Source organism: Sprattus sprattus, assembly GCF_963457725.1.
Source record: "Sprattus sprattus genome assembly, chromosome: 14".
Classification (NCBI taxonomy): Eukaryota; Metazoa; Chordata; class Actinopteri; order Clupeiformes; family Clupeidae; genus Sprattus; species Sprattus sprattus.
This window is the reverse complement of record NC_137912.1, coordinates 21,298,294-21,318,176: the sequence shown is the minus strand read 5'-3', so window position 1 is coordinate 21,318,176 and position 19,883 is coordinate 21,298,294. Positions and strand designations below refer to the sequence as shown.

At 44.3% G+C, this 19,883-nt stretch overlaps 2 protein-coding genes across 2 annotated transcripts in view; one reads left to right on the top strand and one right to left on the bottom strand.

Moving 5' to 3' along the window:
* Nucleotides 1-7,889: 7,889 nt before the first annotated feature.
* LOC308375403 (uncharacterized protein) lies at nucleotides 7,890-10,997 on the bottom strand. The gene is made up of 2 exons (XM_080851542.1): nucleotides 10,888-10,997; nucleotides 7,890-9,745 (listed from the first exon to the last, which is right to left on the bottom strand). Exon 2 carries the CDS (start codon nucleotides 9,741-9,743, stop codon nucleotides 8,157-8,159), a length of 1,587 nt encoding a protein of 528 aa, XP_080707668.1. The 5' UTR covers nucleotides 9,744-9,745; nucleotides 10,888-10,997; the 3' UTR covers nucleotides 7,890-8,156.
* Nucleotides 10,998-14,736: 3,739 nt separating this feature from the next.
* lamb1b (laminin, beta 1b) overlaps nucleotides 14,737-19,883 on the top strand; it is a 33,421-nt gene continuing 28,274 nt past the window's right edge. The window contains exons 1-5 of the mRNA XM_080851580.1: nucleotides 14,737-14,896; nucleotides 15,619-15,791; nucleotides 18,551-18,686; nucleotides 19,438-19,511; nucleotides 19,788-19,883. The exon at nucleotides 19,788-19,883 is cut by the window's right edge and continues 93 nt beyond it. Coding sequence (XP_080707706.1) covers nucleotides 14,860-14,896; nucleotides 15,619-15,791; nucleotides 18,551-18,686; nucleotides 19,438-19,511; nucleotides 19,788-19,883 — 516 coding nt within the window. The 5' untranslated portion in view covers nucleotides 14,737-14,859. The remainder of the gene's footprint in view (nucleotides 14,897-15,618; nucleotides 15,792-18,550; nucleotides 18,687-19,437; nucleotides 19,512-19,787) is intronic.

Sequence of the window (19,883 nt, the reverse complement as noted above, 5' to 3'; positions counted from 1 at the left end):
ACAGCTTGGTCAGCAGCTTCGCCTGGTATCTCTGCAACAGTGCTGCAGTGTTACTGGAACATGCGGCCTGTCCAGCTGCCAGGTATGACTTCTCCGCCAGGGTCTCCTGATGTCTGGCCACCTTGTTAGGAAGTTGTGGTTTCTGGCCCTGGCTCATTGGGAATGTGGAGGGTGACAGATACCCTGCCACAGTGTCCTCCACCTTTGGAAAGGAGAGGTAGCCACTCTCCTTGGCCTGGTCCAGGTGAAGGTAGGCCCCAAACCCAGGGACTGGGGAACGAGCCGAGTAGGGTTTGGCCCATGTCGACATCAGCTCCATGTTTACCTCAGGGAAGAAAGGGAGAGGGCTGGGGGCTGATACAGTATGCCCACCGTAAAACTCCCCATCCAACAACGAGGTCTTTGAGCTGGGTGGGGCAGGGAGGGGGAGACCTAGCCAGTCAGCTGCCCTCGCAGCTACCTCATGTACCTGCTGGCCCAGGGTCCTGGATGACACCGGGGGAGCAGGTGCCCGCAGTACGTCAGCCATGTACATTTCAGTGCCATCCTCTGACACGTCATCCTCGGACACGTCATCCTCTGACGCTTCATCTTCTGACGCGTCATCCTCTGACGCGTCATCCTCTGACACGTCCCTCTTGCTGAAAACCTGCAGGCTCTCTGTCTGCCTCCCGAAATCCAAATGCGGAACAGGCTGGTCAGAAAGGCAGTGCGGTAGCTCCACCGAGGGTGGAGGAGTGGGGGAGAGTGCACGAGTGAGAGAAGGTGCACGAGTGGGAGAGGGTGCACGAGTGGGGGAGGGGGCACGAGTGGGGGAGGGGGCACGAGTGGGGGAGAGTGCACGAGTGAGAGAAGGTGCACGAGTGGGAGATGGTGCACGAGTGGGAGATGGTGCACCAGTGGGAGAGGGTGCACCAGTGGGAGAGGGTGCACGAGTGGGAGAGGGTGCACGAGTGGGAGAGGGTGCACGAGTGGGAGAGGGTGCACGAGTGGGGGAGAGGGCAGGAGTGGCAGAGGGGGCAGCGTGGGCGGTTGCGGCAGTAAAGCGGCTACCGGACTCCCTGCTGCCTGCTGCCGACGGTGTGCACTGCTCAGCTGGGAGAGTATCCCCAGTGTGAACAGCCGACAGCTGTCTTTCATCTCTACGATCCCAGAACGCGAGGCGGTTTGCCACCTTCGTGAGTGTCATTCCGGCACAGATGTCGCAGGTGGAATTTGAGACACTCATTGCTGCCTCGGCGTGCTCTCTACCGAGGCACCTGAGGCACCGAAGGTGCTTGTCCCCTTTGCTCCTGTTGTGCCCACACTCAGGGTACACCTTCCCCGACATTCCTGGAACGAGAGAAAAATTAGTGGAGAGCAGGTTTGTTTACCTTCTCAACGGTGACAGCCATTAGCAGTGTTGCCAACATTGTGGTGTGCCACCCTGTACTCAATGGTTCAAAATGAGTATATTCCCAAGTAAATCTGCACTGCGTAAGTGGGTGCCACAGGCAAAATGTTGAAATGTACTTGTAAAAGCCATATTGTGGCATTCAGCCTACAAACACAGACTTATTTGTAGTCTGTAAGATCTATTTTTGAGAGGGTCTCTTTTCTTAATCAAGTGAAATTGACTGTGTCATAGTGTATTTTGGCAACCTTTTCATATTGTGGTGCAAGTATCTCAGTTTTATAATTTTCAAATGAGACGTATTCTAGGAAAGACATTTTCAAAGAGTTATACTAAGCAAAACAGCTGTATAACTTCTGTATGCCCCATATAGCAAATGTATATCACTCGAGTTAAAAAAAGTTTTATTCTAGATAATTTATTAAATATTCTTCCATTGGGATCCATATTAAGCTGTAGTTGATTAAAAAAACATCACAGAAACTTGCCAAAATCTGTTGCCAGCATCCATTTGTAAACTAAGAGAAGATGCGACAAGGTACCGTTATCCATCAACGTCAATATTCTTTATATAGTGATTTTGAAGACGTTAAAACACATTCCCAATCGCTGTGCGCCCTTAAATAAAGGTACAATGAACTGAGATTCCCGGTTCGTTGCAGTGTAGCAGCAGCTATAATATCGACCATTCAAGGCAAGCTATCACGGCGGTCAATGTAAACAATGGCTACCTCCATGTTGGTAAGCAGGAGGCCTAATTATGAGACATTGTGGCTTATTTCTCGTCACACCGCAAATACTCAAAAGTTGACCCCAAATTATTAGGAATGATCAAAATTGCCGTATTTCCACGACATTTTCGTGAGTTGGCATGGCTGCCTTAGGCAGCAAGCTAGCTAGCAGGGCAGTAAGTGGACTAGCCAGCTAACGAACAAGCTAGTTAGCTAACTCGAAACTCTTGACTTTCTATAAAAGCCTTAACTCGCTTCACTCAAAGTCGGTAACGGGAGAAACCACACTTACCGACTCGGAAGAGTTTAAGCTCAAGGTGTTGAAGCTCGAAAGTAGCTAGAAGCTATTTACTGGCATAACAAATGAAACACTCGATGGATCACTTCAGCGAAGTATTGGAACAGGATATGACGTGTTTCATGCTTATTCATTTGCTCCTCAGGGGGCGGACTCAGGGGAAAGATTGACACCTTCTCAGCCAATCTTCGTGAGTGAAAAGTGCTTCACGTTCCATGTGTTCAATCCTAGTGAGATGATCCTACTCCACTGCGATAGGGAACTCCATCTAGTATCTTCTATTTGGTAGTAGGCTATCCAAAAGTATGATAACTGTTATTGTTAAAAATCTGTCATTGACTACTTTCAGTGTTGAGTTATTTTGTTCTTCCAAACTCAGCTGTTTATCTTGCACCCTCATTTCTTGTTGCAATAGTTGTTCATATCAGCTCAACAGCTCAAACTAAATAACTGTTTGTTTTCCCACTTACAAAGCCAGTGCTCAGTTTGAACCTTGGAGTTTTATTTGTTTGTTTATTTGTTTTTTTTGCAAGTACCTTCGTCACTGTGGCAAATTTGACAAAAAGTGTATGGGAGTAGAACCATAGACATCTACTATAATAAAGGCTAGATAAGTTGCCCGCGTTGCTGGCCGACGGAGTCAAATGTCCGCACAATTCGGCCATTTTGAGACGGAATAGCTCGCTCAGATAGGTGCCATAAATACACATGCACAAGCTATTTATGTCAAATCAATAGGCTACTAAAACTCAGCATACAGAATGGCCACAGGAGATAAATGTATACTTTTATTATCAACTTTTTAAAAGCAATATTACTGATATAATAAAATACAGGTGATCCCACGGGATCTCGTTTCAAGGGAACGTTCAATAGAACAGACTGCACAAAATTCTGGCATCTTCATTGGCAATAAAGTCAGCAATTTCCTGTGGAATTCATAATGTAGATGCTTAACAAACCAACCCGATTGGAGATCATGTGCAACTTCAGTTTTATTATGTGCAACTTAAGTTGAATTGAAAAGAAAGAACAATTATGCCTCGCCAATTGATGTAAAATGATTGAAACACAATAGCCGTGATACACAATAAAGCTGCACATTTCAACATGTTCAAGCATCGAGAATTATTACCAAGGTAATGACGTTTGTAAATCAAGTAGGCTAATTTGTAAATCCGTCAAGATTTCCGCGAGATATGAGTGTAAACGATTGTGAAGATCACTGACGTTACCTAACGTACCACTGATCCCTCCCGGAACTATTCCGTCCTTAAAATGGCCTCCTGTGCGGACATTCACGAGTCCGTCGTTGCACCCTCACATCCCCTTGAGTAGAACCGCTAACTTAGTCTTAAAGTCATGGACCTATCCATTACAAACCACAAGGGGGCGACATATAACACAAAATATCACATTGATACTCTTGATTCCAAGGGCTGTTAGCAGACGAAGTAAGGGCTGAGTGGCCTTAATCGGTTATTCCTTTTTTCTGTTTTGTACACTTTTATGTATCATATTTCATATTTTTCATAAAGATTGTTTTTATGGTTCATCAGTGTTGTTTTCATTTGTGGAAGAATGAATGAATGAACGAACGAGCAAACAAATGGTCATTGGTGTAAGTGCAATAACTGCCTTTTATTGATACAAAGAAGGAGGTTTATTTGTCACATACATAGAAATACTAACATAAAGCATGTAGTGAAATTTCGTTTGCTGTTAAGCTTTTTCTGTGCGAGTGTGAAGAAAGAAAGATCAATAAATATTTTTCATAAATAGTAAGAGGGAATGTGAAGTGTGTGTACAGTCAATGTGCAAGTGTGAAAGAAAGTGTAATTGCAGTTTATAAAGTAATTTGTGTTCAGGATACAGAATGCTTGAGGAAAGTAGCTCGTCCTCATTCTCTCTGTTCTGATCTTGTAGCAACAGAGATGTTTGCCTGACCTCAGTATTTCTAAAAGTCCCTGGTCAGGATGTTAGGAGTCCTTTACAATACTTTGGGCCCTGGTACATAGTCTTCTCTTGTAGGTCTCCTGCAGAATAGGGAGAGATGCTCTGATGGTGCGGTACTGCAGTTACAGCCTTTACAGTTCCCATACCAAGTGATGATGCTGTCAGGACACTATTCACAGCTTCCTCAGCTGACGTACGAAGTACAGTCTTTGCCTAGATTTATTCAGTGTGTGCTGGGTGTTCAGTTTTCACAGTCCATGTTAGATCGTCAGTGAGGTGTATTCCCAGGTATGTCAAACTTGATCTAAATGACTAAACATAAACATGACATTATCGTATATTTGCCTCATTGTTCTTCTTGGACGCGGCAATGTATACAGCACTATTTAGAATCAATTTAGTCCACTTTTGAGGATGTTCTGATGTTTTCCTCTCTATCGGTAATGTTGAATCTAACCACGGGCGCCGCCACCTTTCCATTCTGTTGACAAAAAGCAGCTCATTGGTGTACATTAGAATGATCACTTGTCGAACCGTGCCACCACTGGACCAAGATCCTATTACACTCTGAAGAAACTAGTTCTGAATAAAATAAAGCAGATCGTAGTATTGACTGAAAATTCAGCGATGAACTTTTATTTGGTATGTTAGCACGACTGGTTCTTTTTTATGAGCTAAAGATTGTGTAGATGCCAGACAGTTGAGCGGGTTGAAACGAAAACAGGGTAAAGATACATCAGTGAACAACAGCGCTATCTGCTGGATGGTGCTTGTGAATCACGAGCTCACGAGTTTGTGGATGTGTGTGGATTTGCGGAACGAATGTCTCAAAAATACTAACGTGTGATTGTTGATCCACAAATGCTGAGTCACGATTCACAAACATAATTTTCAGTTTCACAAATGGCTTTTTTTTTCACAAACTGAATTTTCAGTTTCACAAATGGCTTTTTGTTTTACAAATGTAAAATGATATATTTACAAATACACATATATTTGTTAAAACCAATACACAAGTTACAAATCGGAAGTTTGTATTTGTGGATTGCAAAACACGTGTGCAACTCAAGGCATATTTGTAGATCACCCTCAGTGCATTTGCAGTTATTTTTGAGACAAATCTAACTCCATATCGATTCAAGTTCACAAGTCCACCGTGTGTAGGGCAATTCGGTCTGTTGCATTGTCATTGTGCAGACATATCAACACCTTCGTAAGTTTCCCATCTCAGCCTGTGCAACAAAACATCACCCGTCAGGCGTTCTTCCAGATTGCTGGCTTTCCTGATGTGCTCGGATGCGTGGATGGGACTCACATAAGGATAAAAACCCCATCAGAGCACGAAAATGCCTTCGTCAACAGGAAAGGGTATCATTCAATCAACGCTCAGATCGTGTGTGATGCTGATCTTAATATCACTAACTGCGTGATAAAGTGGCCTGGGTCTAAGCACGACAGCTATGTGCTCAGGCAGTCTAGTCTTTGGAATGAGTTTGAGGCAGGGACTTATCCAGGAAGACTGTTGGGAGACTCTGGCTATCCCCTCAGGCCATGGCTGATGACACCTTACCTAAATCCAGCCAATAACAACGAGGAACGCTACAACTCAGCCCACATAAAGACGAGAAATGTTGTGGAGCGGTGCATAGGAGTTCTTAAAGGCCATATCAATGAAAACCATGAGGACCTCTTCTTTGTCCCGTTTTTACCAGCTTAAGCTTCGAGAATGAACGCTCTACAGTGGCAGTGGAGACGAGTAGAGAAGTATAGTTTTTAATGAGCGTAAACAATGTGGGAAATATGATGTGAGCATCAACCCGACTCAATGGGAAAATGTGATGAATGCTCGATTGTATTTAAGATTTCTGCTCTGTACATGATCTGGATCTGTGGGATTACCCAATCTCAGCAAAAAAAATAAAAAAAAATCTGTTGTCATGGATTGAGCCTCACGTCTTAAATGTAATAGCCTGGATACCAGCCTGAACTCCGCCCACAACATTTTTGGTCTGGGAGATTCAGCCTGGACTTGAGCTAGTTGGGAGAGAGTCAAGTTTCCGGAAAAGTGATCTGACCAATCAAATTGTATGGGCAGGCTTTATACGTTGATGGACAGATGACCAACCAACGCTTGAGTTGATTAGATAGATAGATTAGACATCGAACAAAGATGGCGCCGTCTCGGGAACTTAGTGGGACATATTTTATATGATTTAAGCTATCTACACGACTTGTTTATGTCTACATTGACTCGGTTAGTTGTGTATGTGCAACACGAATGTTGCCGAGGATTGTAGGTCTTAACTGAAGCGCTCTAGACCATTATTGTTAGGTTATTGCTAACGCTTAGACAAAAAATCCATTAAAACAAATAGTAGCTAGCTATAGCCTTGCTGCTAATAAGTACGTGAGCAGGCATATCTCACAGATATTGACAGCGCATTCATTTTGAAAGAGGAACAGAGAAACGCGATCAAGGCATTTGTCGATCGAAAATATGTTTTTGCCGTCCTTCTTACGGGATCCGCTAAAAGTTTTAATGTATCAGATGGTCATACTATGTTGCTATGATTAGTTGTAGGTATCCAATTGAGCGAAGAGGCATTTTTTTTCCTGGTTGGTTGAAACACGCCCCATAATCACAGCCCAATGGCTCAGCATCAGACTCATATTCTGACTAGAATTATGAGTATGACATCGTCAGGCTATAAATGTAATGTTATTATGATAAATTGCCATTAGTAGGCTACAAATATGAGTCTAATGACTTCAGTTATTAATTAATTAGCCTACACATTGTAATCTTTATCACAATTCAATGTCTCTGACTCACCTGCTGGTTTGCTATTGTAACCAACTCTGCAAAGATGTGCTCCTCTTTGCTGCCCCTTTAAACAGCTTCTCTCTCTCCTGAGTCCTCCTCTTAGGCATTCTGCACTCTACACTTAACAACACCCAAAATAGGGATAGGATTTAGACATTTAACCATTTTGAATGAAATAATGAATGGGATTACTTCCATCATTTCTTTTTTATGTTAAAACGAAATGTTATAAACTAACCATCAGCAGACATGTAGCTTAGATTTCCTTCCAAAAATATAGCATGTGATAACGGGCTGGTTGTCCGGTAGGCAAGCTAGCCGTCTGATTATTTAGGCTAAATGTGGCAAACTGAGCCTGCATTTATGAAGATTTTGATTTATTTCATTAAACTTGATGCTTGTTCGTTTGTTATACATTTCTACAACTTAAAACTCACCTTTTCTGACAACATCAAAGCAGTTTTTTCATCGACACAGAAGAAAGCAACCGTGACCGTGTCTAGAGGCAAATCAATGCAGGCTCAAGTGCCGAAAGACAGTGGTGAGAATGATTAATGGTATCTCTATGCCATTAGTTGACCAACAAGAAATAAATGTGATTTCAAAAGGAAACTTATGGCAGCAATAATCAGAAAGGAAATTAGAGTAGCTTAGGTTATTATTTTATGTATTTTCAGACTGAAAAAAATGTTTTGTTTTTAACTCTTTTTGTTTTTTGTATTATTAACTTTTAATTTAACTTTTACGTTAACATTTTTTGTAAATAAGGTGTTTTATAATGTAATGTTTTTGTTCAGCAAAATTGATCATGCTGTACTGCATTTTATAATTTGTAGTGTAATGTTTTTTGACTGGACCCCAGGAGGAATAGTCTCCACTACAGTGTAAACAAATTGGGATCTTTAATAAACATAAACATAAACCTCCCCTCGATTCAGTGGCAGGCGATCAGGTTCATTGGAACCCGTCCAGCTCCCAATAGCGGCGCGCAGAAGGCTGGTGTTGGGCTTGGTTCACACTCTGTGATGGCTGGGCCACTGCCTGTCGTGGCTGGGGCTGTGTGGGACGTTGGAAGGGGTGCTTCCTCCCACCCCTGGAACCACGGCGCGTAGGATGCTGCGCGCGATTCTGAGACTTTGCTGGGGGTCCTGGGGAGTGGAAACCGCTTCGCTTCCCCCCCGCCTTTGCTGCTGGACCCGCAGGAGCCCAGCGGTCAGTGCTGCTGCTGCGTGGCATCCACGCCTGGGTACAGCTCTTCTGCTCAGATTCAAACTTAGCAGTCATGGTGCTGACCGCATCCCCAAACAACCCTTTTACGCTGACTGGAGCATCCAGGAATAGGGCCTTCTCCCGGTCAGACAGCTTTGACAGAGAAAGCCACAGGGATCGCTGTGTTGCCACTGCTGCACCCATGACCCGTCCCAGAGCCTGGGAGGTGCAGCGGGTGAGACGGAGCGAGAGGTCCGTTGCCCGGCGCAGCTCCAACACCAGCTCGTTATCACTGCCCAGGGAGGACGACAGCTTGGTCAGCAGCTTCGCCTGGTATCTCTGCAACAGTGCTGCAGTGTTACTGGAACATGCGGCCTGTCCAGCTGCCAGGTATGACTTCTCCGCCAGGGTCGCCTGATTTCTGGCCACCTTGGTAGGGAGTTGTGGTTTCCGGCCCTTGCCCATTGTGAATGTGGAGGGTGACAGATACCCTGCCACAGTGTCCTCCACCTGCGGAAAGGAAAGGTAGCCACTCTCCTTGGCCTGGTCTAGGTTAAGGTAGGCCTCAAACCCAGGGACTGGGGAACGAGCCGAGAAGGGTTTGGCCCATGTCGACATCAGCTCCATATGCACCTCAGGGAAGAAAGGGAGAGGGCTGGGGGCTGATACAATAGGCCCACCGTAAAACTCCCCATCCAGCAACGAGGTTTTTGAGCTGGGTGGGGCAGGGAGAGGGAGACCTAGCCAGTCAGCTGCCCTCGCAGCTACCTCTTGTAGCTGCTGTTCCAGGGTCCTGGATGACACCGGGGGAGCGGGTGCCCGCCGTTTGGAAGCCATGTACATTTCAGTGTCATCCTCTGACACGTCATCCTCTGACACGTCCCTCTCGCTGAAAACCTGCAGGCTCTCTGTCTGCCGCCCGAAATCCAAATGCGGAACAGGCTGGTCAGAAAAGCAGTGCGGTAGCTCCACCGAGGGTGGAGGAGTGGGGGAGGGGGCAGGAGTGGGGGAGGTGGCAGCGGGGGTGGCTGCGGCAGTAAAGCGGCTACCTGACTCCCCGCTGCCTGCTGCTGTCGGTGTGCACTGCTCCGCTGGGCACTGCTCAGTCTCCCCAGTGTGAACAGGCAACAGCAGTCTTACATCTCTACGGTCCCAGTACGCGAGGCGGTTTGCCACCCTTTTGAGTGTCATTCCGGCACAAAAGTCGCAGGTGGGATTTGAGACACTCATTGCTGCCTCGGCGTGCTCTCTGCCGAGGCACCTGAGGCACCGAAGGTGCTTGTCCCCTTTGCTCCTGTTGTGCCCACACTCAGGGTACACCTTCCCCGACATTCCTGGAACGAGAGAAAAATTTGTCAAGTTTGTTTGCCTTCCCGACGGCGACAGCCATTAGCAGTGTTGCCAACATTGTGGTATGCCAACCTGTACTCAATGGTTCAAAATGAGTATATTCCCAAGTAAATCTGCACTGCGTAAGTGGGTGCCACAGGCAAAATGTTGAAATGAACTTGTAACAGCCATATTGTGGCATTCATCCTACAAACATAGACTTATTTGTAGTCTGTAAGATCTCTTTTAGAGAAGGTCTCTTTTCTTAATCAAGTGAAATTGGCTGTGTCATAGTGTATTTTGGCAACTTTTTCATATTGTGGTGCAAGTATCTCATATTTTATAATGTTCTGTATATAAAATGCAACACCTATTAAATATAATCATGGCTGAACAAAAGGAGACGTTTTCTAGGAAAGACATTTTTAAAGAGTTACACTAAGCAAAACAGCTGTATAGCTTCTGTATGCCCCATATAGAAAATGTACATCACTCGGGTCATAAAAAAGTTGTATTCTTGATCATTAGTTAAATATTCTTTCATTGGGATCCATATTAAGCCGTAATCAATCACAGAAACTTGCCCAAATCTGTTGCTAGCATCCATTAGTGAACTAAGAGAAGATGCAACAAGGTACATTTTATCCATCAACGTCAAAAGTCAATATTCTTTATATAGTGATTTTGAAGACGTTAAAACACATTCCCAATCGCATGTGCGCCCTTAAATAACGGTACAATGAACCGAGATTCCCGGTTCGTTGCAGTGTTGCAGCAGCTATAATATCGACCAGTCAAGGCAAGCCATCACGGCGGTCAATGTAAACAATGGCTACCTCCATGTTGGTAAGCAGGTGGCCAAATTATGAGACATTGTTGCTTATTTCTCGACTTACAGCAAATACTCTATTAGTTTGAACAATATCAAAAGTTGACCCAAAATTATTACGAATGATCAAAATTGCCGTATTTCCACAACATTTTTGTGAGTTGGCATGGCTGCCTTAGGCAGCAAGCTAGCTAGCAGGGCAGTCATTGGACTAGCCAGCTAACGAACAAGCTAGGTAGCTAACTCGAAACCCTTGAATTTCTATAAAAGCCTTAACTCGCAGCACTCAAAGTCGATGACGGGAGAAACCACACTTACCGACTCAGAAGAGTTGAAGCTCAAGGAGTTGAAGCTCGAAAGTAGCTAGAAGCTATTTACTGGCGTAACGACGGATCACTTCAGCGAAGTATTGGAACAGGATAAGGACGTATTTCATGGTAATTTATGTCCTCCTCAGGGGGCGGGCTCGGGGGAAAGATTGACACCTTCTCAGCCATAGACATCATATATGATGTCTATGTTCTCAGCCAATCTTCGTGATTGAAAAGTGCTTCGATTGGCTCCGTGACTACATCACGTTCCATGTGTTAAATCCTAGTGAGAGGATCCTACTCCACTGCGATAGGGAACTCCATCTATCTTGTTCTTTGGTAGTATCCAAAAATATGATAACTGTTATTGTTAAAAATCTGTTATTGACTACTTTCAGTGTTGAGTCATTTTGTTCTTCCAAACTCAGCTGTTTATCTTGCACCCTCATTTCTTGTTGCAATAGTTGTTCAAATCAGCTCAACAGCTCAAACAAAATAACTGTTTGTTTTCCCACTTACAAAGCCAGTGCTGTGTTTGAACCACGGAGTTTTATTTGTTTTGTTTTTGCAAGTACCGTCGTCACCGTGGCAAATTTGACAAAAAGTGTATGGGAGTAGAACCCCTAATTTAGCCTTAAAGTCATTGACCTATCCATTACAAACCACAAGGGGGCGACATATAACACAAAATATCACATTGATACTCTGCAGCACAAGTTGTTCCTCTTACACTATTATACACTCTGTTATGTCAAGTGAACCCAAACACACTGGCCTCAGTCCCCTCCTCTTGCTGAAAGATGATGTTTGAGTTCTTTATCATGGAGAGGCAGAAGATGGATACATTTAAGGTACAGTCTGTCATTCTAATCCAATACACTTTTTGTCAAATTTAGCAAATTGCTCCTCACAGTCCTTTAGCTGTCCATTCAGTGTATGTGCTCAAAAAACTCCAATGTTCATTCAGATGTACAGTACACATATGTACAGAGGTTATCTGTCTGACTAAATGCAGTCGACATGAGGAGAGGAGACTATCAGTGCTCCATTCTCCGGCCCATGGACACACATAGTAGTTACATTATAATTAGCAGACACTTTTGTCCAAAGCGACGTACAAGAGAGAGTCAAGCTACGAGCAATACCTAGTGTAACAATAAATACTGCTATAAGGGCAAGTTAAGTACTAAGTAATAGCTTACACATTTAAACCCACAATCCATAAACATCAGGTCAGACCGACTGTGGCCTCACAAACCTGCAAGTATATGTAAGACCATCAAACACCTGCCAAACTTAATCAGAAGAAATAATAGAAATAGAATAGAATAGAAAATTGACGTGTTTGAAATAGCTGATATGGTGAACACCTACCAAACGGTAATTAAAAACCCTGCAACCCAAAAACCAGGCAAGCTGCAAACTGGCCCTGATAAATGAAGATATGGAATCGGTCAATCAGAGATTTTGATGTGATAAAGCCTTCGGTCTGACTTGAGCCAACGGCACTCTGTGCCAGCAGCAGGCGGAGGCTGCGCCGGATCCCGGCCATCCCGGCCAGACTGGAGTTGCTATCTGGGGTTTGGTGATTTGTGAGCATCCAGGCGGAGGATGAGTTGCCTCCTGCCACAGCTTGGCTCACAGATGCTGGGGGACACAGCAAGACAGAGTCCCCCATGGCTCAGAGAGCAGCAAGCTTCAGGACAGCACTGTCTTTTATAGAGAACAGAACCAGTTCAGAGACAAGCTAACTCAGAACAGCCCAGATCAACTCCAGAACTGATCCCAGCTTTTAAATGAATAGGATCAAGAATAAACAGCTCTATCAATATCTTTCTAGTGTTGTGAAGGTTACTTAATGTGTATTATCCAACAAGCTATGCCAATTACTAATCACAAAACTAAATATATAACCACTTTAAGCTGTCTCTATCTTTCAAATGCATCTACAATATCTATTTACCCGCATTTCACTACATTTTCTTAATGCCTGGTCATGGAGATTTTGAGAAGGATGCCAAGGCTTTTTAGAATCCAACGTTATATCTGTTGTTGATCCAGTTTGTTTGCTTGCTTTCATGGCTGTAGTAGCACACTGTGTTTGCCTGCCAATCTTTTCATACCTTGCAACCTGGGGTGTCAAAATGGTAGTGTTGTATGGGCAGTGGGCGGGATCACACAGGCCAAAACACAAACAGACGTTCTGCTCCGGAAAGGGAACTTTCCAGGAACATACTTGCTGTGGCATTGTTGTAAAGAGAAGCCAGTATTTCCACTCAGCATTTGTCCTTCGTCTCATAATCATTATTATCATAATCAATAGGGTTGTCGTATAGTGTTTGGCAAAGTTTTCTTTTTTTTTCTCCGATTTTTGGTTGACTATATCATATACTTAAACTTCTCCAAACCACATGGAACTTGGCCGATCATGGCTGGCATGCAATAGAAGCTATAATGTTGCTTATGTATACATATACATTTTACAAAATTTAACAGAAATACATATTATAAAGTCAAACTTATCCTCATATTAGATAGCTGCTCAATGAGATACTGCAGGCACTGCCTCACACCCTATCAGTGTACAGTCGCAATAATGTGTGTGTGTTTGAGAGAGAGAGGGAGAGTGCTCACTCAGGATCAATACAACAAACATTTAATTCTAATTTTGCCAGAAATGTTATCAATCAACCTCACTCACTTTTCTTGGAATGGAAAATATCTTGTTATTTCACCTTAATAATCGCTCATTCTGTGGCCTGGATGACCACATTGGCCTATTGGGCAGAGGTCACAGGGACTCTTAAAACCCACACCAAGCCCTGCTGCTCCAGGGTTGACCCTTTAGAGACCCTGAAAGGCCCCTAGCACCACGGGTCCCCAGCCTGTCTCCAGCTGGTCTAGAGCCTGTCTGACCTAGTGGCGTCGTTAGGTCTGATCATTCGAGACTTTGGTCCCAAATATTTTAAAGGTACAGTGTGTAGAATTTAGTGCATCTAGCAGCAAGACTGCAGTTTGCAATCAACTGCCAACCGTCCCTTTCCAAACGCATAGGATAACCTACGGTGGCTGTCAAGGGCCAACAAAGCTCTGTTTTTTTTTTAAATGGCAATCTAGCTTAGTTGTGAAAGGTCAGGCTGGGTCAGGAACAAGACACACAGACAAACAGACATATATGCAGACAAAGCTACTGCCTGTGGTATTAGTCTCGTAAATCCCGTATGATGGGCTATGTCTTTTTATTTTGTCCATTAATGCGCTATTTGTTGGCGATTCAAATACATTAATATAGCTAACTGTATCATGTGTTGATGTGGTGTGACTCCTGTAGGCAATCTACAGGTATTAAATATGTCACGTTAGCTGGTTAGCACAAGGTGGTTGGACAGTGAGTGGCTTCTTGCTCTGCGCTGCGTGTGCCCGAGAGTTGAAGGGGCCTCTCATGCCCACCCGTCTATGATCGTTCTCACACTTTGTGTCTAGTTTATCTCAAATAGCCTATGGTATTATCTCTTCTTCGTTCACTCTTTACTTATGTGTTTTAGTTTCAGCCCAAGTGTGCTTAATGCCTGTTAATGTTGACTAATGTTCCCATGAAAATCGCATGAAAACATTCCATAACGCAAAGTTGCCTACAGGACATACAAAAGTGAAGGGGCCGTGGCCTCGTGTGGGTCTGCGTCTGGACTGCACGGATCACTGGTTCCCATGGTCCGGTTCGGTGTCTCGCGTTCTTATCCTGTCACTCAGAGGAAGAATTAACGCTAACGGCGCGTGATGTCAACATCCAGTTTCCCTTGGCTTGACCGCTCGTGCTCAATAGCGCACAGTTTTGACTTGCACTGCTCACGGGGTGGGTCCGTTGGCGCTCGAGCAGAGTGGGATGGGACTTGGCTTTTCAGGGAGAGCTGAAGACATACTAACACACGCACGGAATACTACTCACGTTCTCCGTTTACACATATAAATGTTTTAAACTATGAAAATGCTGACCCTTCTTATTGCAGCGAGTATGGGTAAGTATATATGAACACATTTATATGGGGCTTTATGGTGTTTTTGTGTGTTGTTTTTTTTGGTTGATATAGGTTTATACATTGATTGATACATATTAGGTTTCAGATCTTTGAATTTCAGCATTCAGAATGTGTAAGTTCACACAGAATTGGGCAGTTCTGAAGATTGATGATAAGTGTGTAATATGGAACATCTGGAGCAGAGAGGGAGTGAACCATGGACAAGGCTACTCTTATCTGACATTCTGGGATTAGCGAAAGTTACATGGTTGCGCTCTGCGGCGTTTCCTCAATGACCCAATACATCTGCGGATTCAAATCAGTATAATGATCACAGTCTTACTGCGCGCCAGCACTTAATGCCGAGGGTCTGTCTGCATATTGGAGATAAAAAAACACTTCTGACTTTTTCTGCAACTAACGGTCTCTCCGCTGCGCAAGGCAGAGATTAATTAGCGAACGCATGTGACACTAATTCAAGATGAAAACTAGCTCCCTAGCTCTACCTATGAATGTATAGAAGGAAGGGGAGCTTGTCAGCGTGTTTTTCATGATAACTTTCTCTCTCACACACACACACACACACATACACACACACACAAACTCACACACACTCACACACATACACAAACACACACACACTCACACACACACACACACACACACACACACACACACACACACACACACACACACACACACACACACGTTCCCTCATTCAGCCCTCGGGTCGCACGCCCAGATGGACATCCCTGGATTCGGTGACGTTTGCGCGCAAGGCAGCTGTTATCCCAACACCGGAGACTTGTTGATCGGTAGAGGCCACCAGTTAACCGCGTCATCCACGTGTGGCCTAGAGCGGCCAGAGCGCTACTGCATAGTGAGCCACTTACAGGTAGAAGACGGAGCTAGCAATATACACACACACACACACACACACACACACACACACACACACACACACACACACATACAGAAAAGATACATATAAACACACTTATCACAAAGTGTTCATATGTTGAAATGAGGAAGAATAATGAACTGTGCGCATGTGTGTGTGTGTGTGTGTGTGTGAGAGAGGGGGGGGGGGGGGGGGGGAGTATGTGTGTGTGTTTGTGTGTGTGACAGAGAAATAATGTGTGTGTGTTTGAGAGAGAGAGGGAGAGTGCTCATGATGAAAAGAAAGAGAGAACATGGACCATGGAAACTTCAGAGAGAGAGGGGAAAAAAGTGATTAGAGTGTGGGTGGCTGGGCATTCTCAGCAGAATGGCCATTGATATTCTACAATCAAAGTCATTGTGAGCCTGTGTGTGTGAGACACAGTGTGGGAAGACTGAGAGGAACGGAGATGATTCTCAGAACGGCTCAGAAATTCAGAAATCCCTCAGGGGGGCGTGTGTGAGAGAGAGAGTGTGTGAGTGTGTGTGATGTGTGAGTAAAGTAAGGACTGGGTTCACACAGCTGCTTTCTAAGTGTCCCAGGGGAAGTGTAGTTCGACGAGGAGTCGGAAGTTGCACACATCTGTTTCACAGATATACCTCACATTCTAAACACTTCCACGCATCTCACGCATCTCCTAACACTCTCTCTCTCACACACATACACACACACACACACACACACACACACAAACATACACACACACACACACACACACACACACACACACACACACACAAACTGTTATTATACATGTCAATTCCATGACACACACCACCACCTATATTATATACAAGCCTATTTCTTAATGACACACACACAGAGACAGGGAGTCTCTAATGCAGTCAAGGCCGGATTAACCATTAGGGCAACTGGGCACTTGCCCAGGGCCCATGACATCAAAGGGGCACTTGACAACGTTGTTGACAAATATCACGTTATGAACGCAGTCCTGGCAGCGCATGGTGATGTCTGTTGTGCCTCCGTTGGTATAGCATAAAACGTGAGTTGTATTAAAACATAGCGTGTGTAATGTGTAGCTATTTCATTCCGTTTGTTAACCTTTCCTGCTGTCGGAGGCTGTCTCGTAGTTGGAGATTGCAGGGGAGTAAAATGCTCCACGGCCGAAGTAGATTAGCCTGCATGTTTTTAACTTCGGGTTAATTCCCTTCCCGTTACGTCTGCTGCTGGTTAGTAAAAACAGACAGCAGGAAAGTTTAGCAAACGGAATGAAATAGCTACACATTACACACGCTATGCTTTATTAAAACTCACGTTACTCACATACTGGTTAACACTGTTACAGCACATAAATCTTTGTCGCTGCATCCAAACTATGCGTCACCATTCTCCCTCCCTGTACGTGCTCTTCTTAAAGGAGCCGCACCATTTTACTAAACGTTCTTGCAATGTCAATCATTTAATTTAAATATACGTATTGGCCTTATTGTGCACGCTTGTGCGTTTAACAGCGCTTGTTTGTGTGAGAGAGCATTTAACTGTTGATGCCTCAGTTTAATAAAGCCAGGCTATTCATAAAAAAAAACGTACGTCAATGTGGCATTAGTACTATGAACAGTTGAGATTGATTCCTTCTGGCTCGGTTCGGATTCGAAAAAAAAAAATATTTGAATGCCTGTCGGACTGGGTCCGGGCTCGGTTACTATTCTGTCGGACCTGGCCGGGCTCGGACAGAAAAAATCGTCCCAATCCATGCTCGAATGCTCATGTATTTGTATTTTTGTACAATCCGGGACAGAATTTTAAGTTTAATAAGGCCATAATCACTGCTGTTGATGTGCAATAATTCTCATGGATGCATGGAGCACTTTATTTCAAGAGTTCAATATTTCTGCATTGCAGTTTAATTAAGTTATTTTTGTTTAAAGACAATAAAGAAGTGTTTTCCTTAAACATTGTGCCCATTATTGTAATTTCCAAGAAGGTATAACTCTGAGAATTCCAATCACATTTGTTTTAAATATCGTCTAATTATCGTTATCGTCAAAATGAAAAAAAAATATCGAGATATTCTTTTTTGCCCATATCGCACCCCTAGTGTTAATGAGAGAAGTTTTAAAAGTAAAGATAGGTCATTAGGCCTCATAATTGTTTGTGTAGTCATGAGTTCAGTCTTTAAGGGAGAGGCCAGTTGTAAGGTCCATTTGTTTAAATAAAAATAATAAGGATATATAGTAGTGAAGTGATCAACATCAAATGTTGAATTGTGATACAATAAACATGATCTTGACTTTGAAATGACATGCAACAGTGTAGCCAATGATTTACTTTTACTAAAAACACACTAATTTTCTGCTTCATGGTTGGTGATAATTTCACATTTTTGCATTTTTAAAATGTTCTATGGTTTTAAGTTAAGGCCTACCTAGCTGTTTGCTTTCAAGATAATTGAAACATTCAATAAGTACTCCTCAAGCCACCAAGTTCTGTTAAAGATTAATTGTAAAAAGTTATGCACATTTGTGCGTCTGAATGGTCTCTTGAATGCATGCACTTTATGCTGAGGCTTTTGTGCACACATACATCTCCACTAGTGTAGGCTATGATCTTGATAATAGCGACTTTACGATTGTTTGGCGGCGGCGGCGGGGGGGGGGGGGGGGGGGGGCCTTGAGCCTTGTTGCCCAGGGCACAGAAAATTGTTAATCCGGCCCTGAATGCAGTGTGTGTGTGTGTGTGTGTTCGATTGTCAGGAGGAGCAGAACTGTTTTATGTGTGACTCCAGACAGCCCTATGATGAGCACAACCACCCGGCCAGCCACACCATCGACACAGTGGTCACTACCTTCACCACCAACCGCCTCAAGACCTGGTGGCAGTCAGAGAACGGTCAGTGTGTGTGTTTGTGTGTGTGTGTGTGTTTGTGTCTGTGTGTTTGTGTCTGTGTGTCTCTGTGTGTGTCTGTGTGTGTGAGAGTGTGAGAGTGAGAGTGTGTGTGTGTGTGTGTGTGTGTGTGTGTGTGAGAGAGAGAGAGAGAGAGAGAGAGAGATTGACACGCTATGTACAGTAATACTGATGCACTCTATTTGGAATTGGGGATTAAGTGTTTTTGAATCTTGTGGTGGGAAAAAATCAGTGGCCAAGAAGTGATGAGTCACCATAGCAGGTGTGTGTGTGTGTGTGTGTGTGTGTGTGTGTGTGTGTGTGTGTGTGTGTGTGTGTGTGTGTGTGTGTTTGTGTGTGTGTGGGATAGGAAATCTCTCATTTGCCAAAGTGACTCTGTGGTCCAAGAACTATCAGCTGGCATTTAATTAATTTATTAACAGATGCATCTTTCTTTTTCTCTCTCTAACTCTGTCGCTCTCCCCGCACCCCTCATCCCTCCCTCTCTCTCCCGCACCCCTCATCCCTCCCTCTCTCTCCCCCCCTCATCCCTCTCTCTTTCTCTTTCCCCCTTACGCCCTCTTCCTCACCCCTCCCTCTCTCTCTGCCCCCCTCTTCCTCACCCCTCACTCTCTCTCTCTCTCACTCTCTCTCCCCCACCCCTCATCCCGTTCTCGCTCCCTCTCTGCTCCCTCCCTCTCTCTCTCACTCTCTCTCTCTCTCTGCCCCCACTGTTCCTCACCCCTCCCTCTCTCAGGCGTTGAGAATGTGACCATTCAGTTGGACTTAGAGGCCGAGTTCCATTTCACACATCTCATCATGACCTTTAAGGTGAAATGGACACACACATGCACACACACAAACACACACACACACACACACACACACACATCCAGCTGTCCATGCCTAAGGAATGCACTATTCAGCTAATGCTTTGTGAACTGTGAGAACCCAGCTCTACCCAGATGTTTTTTCTTGGGTGAAGACCAGTGTAACAGTCCTGTTGGTGCTTCACTAGTTAGTTGTGTTTGTACAATTTGATTTCCCTGAGTGTGTCTGAGTGAGTGAGACACACGGTGCCTGACTAAAATTGGAATTTTTGGACAGGCATTCCGTCCTGCTGCTATGGTGATCGAGCGTTCCATGGACTATGGGAAGGGCTGGCAGGTATATCGTTACTATGCCTACGACTGTGCCAGCACT

What these genes read in the sequence shown, in the direction of transcription:
- LOC308375403 (XM_080851542.1), bottom strand. Translation starts at nt 9,743, where the DNA reads ATGTCGGGGAAGGTGTACCCTGAGTGTGGGCACAACAGGAGCAAAGGG.